This window comes from Falco peregrinus, chromosome 1, assembly GCF_023634155.1.
Source record: "Falco peregrinus isolate bFalPer1 chromosome 1, bFalPer1.pri, whole genome shotgun sequence".
Lineage (NCBI taxonomy): Eukaryota > Metazoa > Chordata > Aves > Falconiformes > Falconidae > Falco > Falco peregrinus.
The window spans coordinates 7,235,034-7,245,462 of record NC_073721.1 but is presented as its reverse complement, the minus strand read 5'-3'; the positions used below and the strand labels follow the sequence as shown (position 1 = coordinate 7,245,462).

Below are 10,429 nucleotides of genomic sequence, written 5' to 3'. Positions count from 1 at the left end.
TCTCAATTGTAACAGGCTATACACATTTTAAATAGATCAAGTACTGGATGTTCAGAACCGAAACAAGCTCTAAGAACTGCTCATTGCCACATGCCCTGATACCTCTTCAAAGATGCTTATCTCTAAGCAGCCTGTTCCATCCTGCTTTTATTTTTTTACACCAAAGAATGTGTAGTTTTCCAAATGAGTTGCTGAAATTGGATGGAATATACCACTGTTTGCCAGTTTAGCAGCTTCTGCAAATAACGTAGGAATTAAGTACAATTTCAGTCCTCACAATGTTCCCCTTCTTTTACTATATGAAAAATGGACAAGTCTGAATTCATCAGTGACAAACCATAACATATGCATTAATCTGAAACCTGCCTCCCCCCCCAAAAAAACCCCAACAAAACTCCAAAACCGCAAATGGACCTTGTCTTCCTGTTAATAAAGCAGATTGAAAGTCGAGGCAATTTTGCTTACTCCATGTCCACATAGTCACATCAAAATAACTAGCAGTTATCTGACAAGGAAAACAGAGTTGTAGCAAGTAAGGCACTTCAGTTAAACAAGAGATTGTGCTTCTCTATTACATGCATTCTTTGCTTTTCCTGCCATCAATTTTTCTTCACCAACTGCTAGTCAATCACAACTTTTTGCACACTTTGGGACGCCAGGTTGATACAACTTACAATACTTTACCACATTTGCTTATATCTGAAAAACTGGTTTAAGCTACAAATGTAAAGCAGAAACTGAAATTAAAAAATGCTGCAGAAATAATTGTAGCAGGCTACAGAAGTATCTCATCACAGAATTTGTCACCCTGTCAGTGTTTGAAGCACAGTCCTGGAGCTAAGGCACCTTTTGGGATCTCATTCTTAGCTTTTTCATGGAGGTGCCAGGAAAGTGCTGCTTTGGTCAGTGCTATGGCTTTGGTGTGGGCTTTTTTAACATAAATATGCACTGGAGTCCACCAGCCCACCAGACTGCAGGAAAGAAGCAAAAATGAAAGCAGAATTTTCCTTACCCTGTTTCCCTACACCATTTATAGCAAGACCAGCAATCCACCTACAAATGACTTATCAAATCCAGCCTCCAGACTTCAGAAGCCCAGGCTGGAAAATGAACAATATTTATATGTGCATGTGAATCCAGGACCATCTGAAGTTTACAGGCCCTAAGTATGTTATATCAGCAAAAGATTTCCGTGCAGTGAACCCCTGGCCAAGAGTTTCATCCACAGTAAATGTGGAGAAGACAAGACATACACTGCCTGGCCACACATCATTGGAGAGAGCCCTGTGCCTGGCTATGGAGGCTGCTGGGCTGGTTTGCAGCAGTGATTTGGCAACCTCTGCACTGGGGAAAGCCTCAATGGTTAGTTTCTGTCTGAAGTTATCACTTCTAATAGCATTTTTCTGTTCTGTCTAGTTTCATCACCTAACAAATATTTTGAAAATGACCAAATTAGCTTGCACAGAAAGGTGATAAAGAGCGTAATTTAAAACTTGTGACTTTTAAATGAAAGTAGACATGTAATAGCTACTTAGCCACTGCACTTCAAAGCTGAAAACTGTTTCTCCTTGCTAACATATTATGTTCTTTAAAAGGGTGAATTATCTAAATAGTTTGTGCTTTATTTAACAAAAATTTCCAATAAACCTCATTCCGTCACTTTGAGTTATGTCACTTCATGCCATGTGACATGAAGGCATTGATGTAAGTTTGACAGGCAGTGCCAATGCTGACATGTCAGTCTGAGAATTTATGACAAATTATATGCTACAGATATTTTTAAAACTACCACAGATTGCTAAGAAAAAAGGTCTTTAAAATGTGTAATTACACTGGGTGCATCTTTAGATTGAAAACAATTTATTCAATTCACATAGTTACATTGATTCAATGTTCAGGATGACACTTAATCAAAAGAAAAAGAAAGAAAATTTATATTGAAATCTGTATTGAAATTTCCTGACTAGCTCCAGTTACAATATATTATATAGCAAAAAAAAATGAGCTGTGTTAATGTAATAGGGTTTTTATTCTTTAAACACTCTGTCATTAAGTAATACTGTTAGCATTTAATAATTTGAAACAATCAACCTCAAATAAATCTCAAGACCCTGCACAGGAAAGAAAGGCCCCAGCTGAACAGAAAATGAATTGCTTATGAAAACTCTCTTCCAGCAAAGAATACAACACGGCAAGAGGAGATCTTTCAACAGAAGAGCTAATTGATCTAAATAATTACGTTTTTTCTTTTTCCAGGTTTTGGGGCGGGGTTTTTTTGTAATCTCATTTTTGTACAGATCAGGTCCTGCCTTATAATTTCTTTGTAATCTCTGTGCCTCAGTTGAAGGCTACATAGATCAGTCATGTGTGAACTTTCAGCCATCTATTTTCTCTTCGAATTTCTTACTCCCTTAACAGAAGGAAAAGAGACTAAATGCCTAAGAACTAATCAAATTAGTGAAACCTAATGTTTTCCAAGACAGAAAATGAATTTATTGGGGGGTGGGGGTGAAGAAAGTAGAAAAAAAAAAAGAAAAAAAAAGATTAAACTATGTGCTAATCAGACAAAATTGTTCCATACATTAAAAATACATTAATGTTGTAGGACACCAGAAAACAGTGTCACTTAGTATTGACCTAAATGTACCAGAACTCAATTAGTTCAATCTTCCTCAATAGCGAACCATCCTGAAAATCAAATCCTGGAAACAGGCTGATGCGTGAAATGAGTAGAAGTTTTGCAGTTGGAGATGACTGTACGTATGGAATCATAGCTAGCTGAACTTCCATGCAGTTAACACTTTCAGTATAAAAGCTTTCTTCTCTCAGGATATGTGAAAGGAGTTTGATTTTGGCCCGGTTTTCACTAGAGAGAGGGAAAGATGTCGCAGGCGTGGCATCAGTTATTATCGACAGCAGTATTTTCAGTAGAAGAGCCTTCATGAATGTCCTGGTTTCGACTTGCACGTTTTCCTGGTACTGCCATGCTGCATGATACTAGAGCATTCCATGGCAGTTTACACTGTTGCCACTTTCTTAGCCAGGGAATGTTTGATTTAGATTATTGCACCAAGTACTACCTACTAAGTAATCACAAAAGCATAGTCCAATTAGAAGGACTCCTTCTGTTGGGTGTTCCAAAATTAATCCTGCTCTAATTTCACCTGAAACAGCAGCTATTTTAACATCATATATAATTGCATGCAAATGTTTGGCTTAGAGCTGCCCACCATTCTAACAGTGAGAATGTCCAAATTCTTCAAATCTCAGTAAGTCCCTACTTCACAGAAAACCAATTTTGCCTCTATTCAGTGTGACCATGTATCAGTTAGTTGCTTTTTACATCCATCCTTAGTAGCTTTAAAAGGGCCAGGCAAGAAGCAAAGCTGTAGAAAGCTAAATCCATCCGGACAGAAGATTACACCTGGAAGGAATCTCCTGCCAAATTTGAGGACAAAGCTAAGTTCATGCTTTTCACAGTTTTTTAGCATTTGCATTCAGGCTACTTTTATACAAACTAAAATACAATTATTCACAAAGTCAGAGAATCATGGACTTTTCCTGAATGTTAACTTAAGGACAAAATAAGGCGCTGCAGGAGCAAGGAGATGCTGGAACAAAGCCTTCAGCTTCGCTTAGGGGAGTTTGCACTTCTGCTGAGAAGGATCTCCAGCTTCCTGGGCGCTACCTGTCAAGGCACATCTTGGCAGCAGGGAGCCTGACTATCCGCAGACCTGATGGCTAAATCCTGCATAAACACACAGAAGGAGACGTATACTCTTGAGACACCTGACTACAGTGCTGTACGCCAAACAGCAGCCCAGGGGGAACACAGAGTGGGAAAAGATGGTCTTGCTCTCTCTAGTGGGGTTACATCCTGTGGGTTGGTGTGTAACAGAGCTGGCCTGAAAGCCGGATCTTTGCCTCATGTCTGTTTCAAAGACAGCTCTTAACAAAAAAAGTCAGTAACAGCTTAAACAAAGTCGTGTTTGACAGACTATTACATGTTTGGATGATGCTAAACAGTGTGGAAGGCTGGAGTTTTGCAGCAGATGGCTGTGTGCCATACAAATGTTGGAGGCACACAGGGTTTGGAGATGATTCTTCTGGAGTTCCTGTTTTTCTGCTCATCAGCTTTCCTGCTGCAGCTGAACTCTGAATTCTTAGCCAGTGCACTTGGAGTGGAGGCCAACAAAAGTTTTACAGCTGAAAAGGGCTAGACTTAAACAGGAGTGTCACCTTTCTGACAGAACTTGATTGGCAACAAATGGGCTGTGCTTATATTTTAAAAAACCCTGCTAGTAAAGCCTCACCTTGGGCCTCCACCCAGAAGCTTGAGAAAAGTAAACTAAACTACACATCTGCACCTGCTCAGTCAGTTAATTGCCCTCATTCATGAGCACAAATAAATCAATCGGCTTAAAACCTGCTAGTTTACCAAAGGAAAAAAGAACAATAAAACAGAAAACCAAGGTGACATATTAAGGACATACACATAGTGCTTGAAGTACAACCGTAACCATTTTTGCAGCCCTCTCCTCCGCCTGGATGCGGCCAGCTGGCTGCCTGCCCCCCTGCCCCCTCTAGATCAGCACTGCTGCTCATAGTGCCTCTTACTGCACCCTTTAGGCCAGAACCTATGTGGCAGTGGGAATTTAACAGTCTCTTTGTAGACAGGAGGCTCTTAAACAGTTTCTTTGCTAAAATTCCGTGGATTCAGAGATTCCTGCTTCATGAGAGACTCTAAATGAAGTCACCTTTTTTTCTTCTTGCATATAACTTTTGCCCCCTGATGCGGCAAACTATTTTCTTGTATTAGGGTGATCTCTCACCGTAAGTACTCCTAAGCATAGTTAATTAGTCCAGACTTCAATACCCTGGTTCACATGATATGTATCTTGGTAAGATAATATTAAGCAAACCTCCTCTCCATCATAGTAAATAAATGCCTGTGGAATAAAGGCAGCTCAGACCTCACCAAGGGTTCTTTCCATTCATCACCTTTTTTTCTACAGAGCAGCAAGCTCCTCCTCTTGGGTCACCTCTTCCGGACTGCTTTGGTAGAAGAACTACGACTCTGCAGGTCAGCTGCTAGGGTTACAAAGGAAGAGCATCAGCATTCCATGTGCTTTGCCCAGTAGCTCCATCGCTGACAGCTTTGCAGCCCCCTGCCAGGAACCACACATCCCACAGACCAGAAGCACAAGCACTCCCTTGCTTGGAAAAAAACTCACCAGCATTACAAAGAGATACAATAGATCTCCACCCTGTGGCTCACCAGACCTTCCTATATAAACTATCTCAGTGGCGTACAAGTTTCACCTGACAAGCATTATCCTCACGTTCTCTGTTCTCCTTTCAACAGAGGGAGCTAGCATACAATACGTGGCAGGTGTATTGTATTAACACAGTGATGAAAGCAGTAACTGCGACAGAAGTGATTGAATGCATAACACACAGTTAGGCTCAGATAATTTTACTTGGTGAAAAGACAGTAGCTTCAGAAACATATTTCTCTAGATTATTGATGATAGGCAAGGCATCATCATCATCCACTTGGTGTTTAACCTCCTAGTGACCATGCCGGTGCATTTCTGACCCTCTCACAGCTATGTTTTTAAGCACCTCAAAATAAACAGGAGACAGTTGTTACTGGGAGAGAGCTGCCAGTCTTCTTGCACTGGACAGGTTGCTGGTTTTCCTTTATCAAGCCTTTAATTGCTTGTGATGAACGGCCAGATCTCACTGGCTGCAACTGCTGCATCAAGGACCCACTGAGGATGGTCACAGCCATGTCTTGGTGGGCATCCTGCAGGCTAGAGCCCCCAGCACCGAGGCTGCTGCGCAGCAGAGCAGAGCAGCTCTAGGGACGAGCCCTGGGGAGTGGACTTGAACCAGTGAGGACTCAGTAATGTCCAGTTTGGTACATGCATCTGTTTCAACTGACTGTGCCTGTCAGGGGAGCATGCAGGCGAGCGGCCAACCCTGGGGAGGGGGCCTGGGGGCCGCTGCAGCACAGGGGCAGCGTGGCTCTGTGGCGGGAGCTGCTGCCCAGCACCTGCCCCGGCCCATCTCCCAGCCGCCCCCGTGACTGTGCCGGTGGCTGGCGGCACCCCAGCGCTCAGCAGCATGCCACTGGCCGGTGGGAGCCACGTCTCTCTCGGATCTCAGCATGTCGGGGTCAGAGGCGCTGGGCCCCCCCGGACCCGAAGGTGCTGGGGCATGCATAGGGGACGTCCCCTCCCTTAAAGAGATCGAACAGCTCCTGAGCACTGGCCGGCCCTCTTGCAACCATGTGGATGAAGTGTGGCCTAATCTCTTCCTAGGAGACCTGTAAGTACAGCTTTACGGACACACCTCGCCACACTGTCTGTCTGTTAGTATGCCTCATAGGTGCTTAGACAGCTCATAGTTTTGCTAATTGCTGTCATTTACACTGCAGACAGCAGGGTTTCTGAGGTAAAATTATGACTAAGCTGGGGCTCACTTCTCAGTTAGCCCTTAGAAGCAATGCAGGGGCTGATGCTCCAGCAAATGGCTTGGGACATAAAATTGCAGCGTTTCTGCAGCTCCCTGAGTGTCTCTGCACGCATCTCAATTTGTTTGTCTTTTCCTTAGAGTAACAGCTCACAACAGATTTGTTTTGTGGAAGATGGGTGTGACCCATGTTTTAAATGCTGCCCACGGCACAGCGTACAGCCATGGAGGCCAGGACTTCTATGGAGTGACCATCAATTATTATGGTGTACCAGCCCATGACCTCCCAAGCTTTGATATAAGCCAGTTTTTCTTCTCTGCAGCACAATTTATCCACAACGCCTTGAACACGCCAGGAGGTATGAAAACTATCATTGGTCACATTTTGATGCGAGTCAGCAGCCTCTCATAACAGGTCAGCTCCACGAACTCAGTGGTGGACAGGTCACTCCGTGGTCTCCTGCCAGCTGCTGGTAACCTGCACCGTGGGTGGCAGCAGGAGGGAGTGCTGGGTACGTGGGTGTAGCTCTAACTAGGTACCAAAAAGTTGACATAACGGATGAACAGTGCAGGAGAGAGACAGGGGCAGAGAGGAGAGGAGGCAGAGACAAAAATACCTTGCATGAAACGCTAGTTCAAAAAGGGAGAGGTAGACACCTGTATTTGTAAGAACAAATGAATAAAGAGACAAAAGTCCTGATTTCTATGGCCACCGACTGCACAAAGAGGCTCCTATATTGCAGATGAGCATCTTGTGTGAACGGCACCTGTAGGGCTGTGCCCCCAGGGAGAAGATTTACCTTTACCCAAGGAGATTTACAGCATGTTGCACAAGAGACTGAGCTTCTTGGCACTGCTGCAGTAAAACACTAATTAACCTGTGTTGCATAAAAGGCTATTTCTTAGCATGAGTAAACTGGCATTAATGGAGCTCTCAGTTTGTATCACGTTCTGCCTTCAAAAGAGAATTACAGTCACAGCAAATTGCCTTATGATGCAATGGTACTAGGCCAGTCATTTTTCTTGGTGGCTAATGTGTTAGTGCCACCCTTACGGGCCAGATTTTAGCATTCTTCACCTAAGTAAGCCCTTCTGAAACCAATGGTCTCATTTTCCTCTTGTTCACAACAGAACAACTTCATTACTTCAACAGGGCTTTCTTTGATTTACCAGTGTTTCCAAAATCAGGTTGGGATCTCATGGCAATTCTCACACAAGTGAGTGTAACAATTGCAAATTAGAGTTAATTGTTAGTTCACATGATCTATCATAAGGGTAACATCATGTTTGTGGTGTTACTCTGACCAAGCTGGAGAAGGCAGAAGGGGGTTTCCTTCCTTTTAAATTATCCTTCATCCACTGTACTGCTTCTCTTCTGTGGTTATAATTTTTATTTATTTTCTTTTTTTAACCAGCTAAAATTTTGGTACATTGTGCAGTTGGAGTAAGCAGGTCAGCTTCCCTAGTCCTAGCATATCTCATGATAAATCACCACCTCCCATTGGTTGAAGCCATCAAAACAGTGAAGGAACATCGATGGATTTCACCCAACCGTGGCTTCCTGAAACACCTGCGAAATTTGGATGTTCAGCTACGGCAAAAGAAAGGCTGCTGAAAGGGCAAATCCATTTACATTCACTTTTCTGAGTTTCAGCCTTCATAGCCATTGTGCATATACAGCTTCCTATCATCAATGCATGTTGAAAAAAATGAAGAAAATTACACATCAAAGGAAAAAGTCAACAGAACTGTAAATGGATTAATTCTGATAGCTCAGTTCTTCCAAGACCAGCGAGCCAACGCCACCACCGTAAACACTGTGTGCTGCAGAGCTGCTGTGCCTAGCGTGGTGCTACCAGAATACTCCACCAGAGTGGTTAAGATGGGCTGAATTTATTCCTGGTTTGTGCTAATGCCAGAGGCAAATTCAGTAATTGCATTGAGCTGTACAGTAAGTTTGAGTCCCCTCTACTTGGGAGCGCAACATAACCAGCTTCCTTGGTTTGGTTACAGTTCTCATAAGAAAGGTTTTTTGTGTTTCAGGCCTGGTGATGTGGCGAGGGCAGTTTCTTAAGAGCCCAGGCACTGCTATGGAATGCTACAGAAACATTCCTCTCTCACTACTCATAAATATTCCAGTGCTACTGAGAGCTGTGGCAGCCTGAAGACCCACACCAGCAGAACAAACTTCTGTGCAGCTCTTGCTGCAGTCTCTGGGTCAGCAAACCCATAAACATTTTCTTGGGTAAATGTGTTTTCAGCAAGATGATGTATATTCTGTAGTATATTGAGGACATTAACAAAGAGATGTCAGATCCTCAAAGCATTTTGTAAGCTTGAACTCATCAGTTTGCTTTCCCTCCAGATTATCCCAAATCAGTTCTGCGTAAGTGGCTTTGAATCGTCCCTGGCTGAACATTGGGTAGGAACTTAGTTAGCTTATATCAGTGGCTAGGCTTCATTGACACAAATTCATTTTTAGCTGTTTCGAAGATGTCACTTTTCCTATTGCCAGTTATTCGGTACTTAACCAATGTGATTTTTAATACAGCAACGGCATTTAAAATTCATGCTACCACTCTGCCTGAAAATTAGCTTGTTAACTTGTGGTGAACCATGAAGTGATAATCAAATCTATTTTTTGCCCTTTGCTACTGGTTTGATTTATTGATTAGCTGACCTTATAAACCTTCCCTGTTAGATTAAGTAAATACATTTCTGCTTGTTTGTTTGCATCTGAAGCATCAGTTCTAATCATTTTCCTCTCTGCTGGAAGCGATTTGCAAGGTTATTAGAAGACTTAAATAGTGGTGACTTGTGAGTTGAACCTCTTCCTTCTCAGACCCCCTACACTCCTTAATTCTTGGGGAGGTTTATGACATGAATGCTGATTCTGGCTAGCCCTTATGGGAATATGGAAATCCCTCTCTACTTCAATGTACACAAATGCATTGCAAAATAAGTATATTTAAGATCCTTTCAGAGCTCTATTTGGCTGTCTGTTCAGATTTTCCTAAATCTTGCCAAAGAGCTCCACTGGCAAGAGAAAGAGAAGACATTGTAGTGTAAAAAGATCAAATAGAAAATCACATTTACAACCCAACAGTGCTAGGACAATCTTTACACCTCACAAAGCAGCAGAGTGGGGAAGGAGGCGCTGGTTTTGCTTTGAAGTTCTCCATTAGAGTTAATAGGGATTTATATGAGTTAATATTTCATTATAATTTATACTTCATTCACCTTACAGTAGGTTTTAGTCTGGAAACCTTTTGAAGATGTGGCACTGAAAAATCTGAAATTCATGTGAGTGAAATAACACATCTTAATGGCTTTAGGCTGGGCAAAATTAGACACATGTGAGCAAGATTAATGGAAACCTCCATCAGGATAATGCCTTGCATGCCCCTGAACATCTGTCCCACAAAGCCACAGCTGTGAAAGCTGCTCCTGTTATAAATTAGTACCTGCTCTCAGACATACTGCTCATCCTGGGAGAGTCTTGTTTCACCAGGGACAGAGAAGAGGAGTACAGCGCGAAGCTGAGTCAGTATGGCATTCATACCACCAATGACATGCTAGTGATCTTGTACAGAAGACTTACTTATCCCAGTGGAGGGAATGAATTAGAAACTCTTTTCAAGGGCACTGGCAAATCACAGCAGTTGTTTTAATCTGTTGGGTTAGTGTTGCCTATATTTCCAGCCTGCCTGTATTGCTCCCTTCCTTCCATACAGTTTAGCTTCGGCTCCAGGTCTGCTCAGGGAAAAAGATTCCAGGCAACATAAGAAAAAGTGGTAGAATTAGTCTTGTAACTTCTTAAAACAGAAAACATTGTCTGCTGTGATGTTCTAGGAGGAAAAGAGACCCTCTCACCTGTCACACTACCTGTAGTCCAAGTCATGATGTGATGTGACATCAGTACGTCACTGGTTTTTGCTGTCCACAAGAAAGC

At 42.7% G+C, this 10,429-nt stretch overlaps 1 protein-coding gene across 1 annotated transcript; it reads left to right on the top strand.

Moving 5' to 3' along the window:
* Positions 1–6,117: 6,117 nt before the first annotated feature.
* DUSP13A (dual specificity phosphatase 13A) lies at positions 6,118–8,142 on the top strand. The gene is made up of 3 exons (XM_005243534.3): positions 6,118–6,333; positions 6,619–6,836; positions 7,893–8,142. The coding sequence occupies exons 1-3, from the start codon at positions 6,173–6,175 to the stop codon at positions 8,090–8,092; spliced, it is 579 nt and encodes a 192-aa protein (XP_005243591.1). The 5' UTR covers positions 6,118–6,172; the 3' UTR covers positions 8,093–8,142.
* Positions 8,143–10,429: the final 2,287 nt, after the last annotated feature.

Bases quoted from the DNA above. Each gene is read 5' to 3' on its own strand.
- DUSP13A (XM_005243534.3), top strand. From the start codon at position 6,173: ATGTCGGGGTCAGAGGCGCTGGGCCCCCCCGGACCCGAAGGTGCTGGG. The intron at 6,334-6,618 runs GTAAGTACAGCT...TCTTTTCCTTAG, and splicing joins AATCTCTTCCTAGGAGACCT to AGTAACAGCTCACAACAGAT. The intron at 6,837-7,892 runs GTATGAAAACTA...TTTTTTAACCAG, and splicing joins CGCCTTGAACACGCCAGGAG to CTAAAATTTTGGTACATTGT.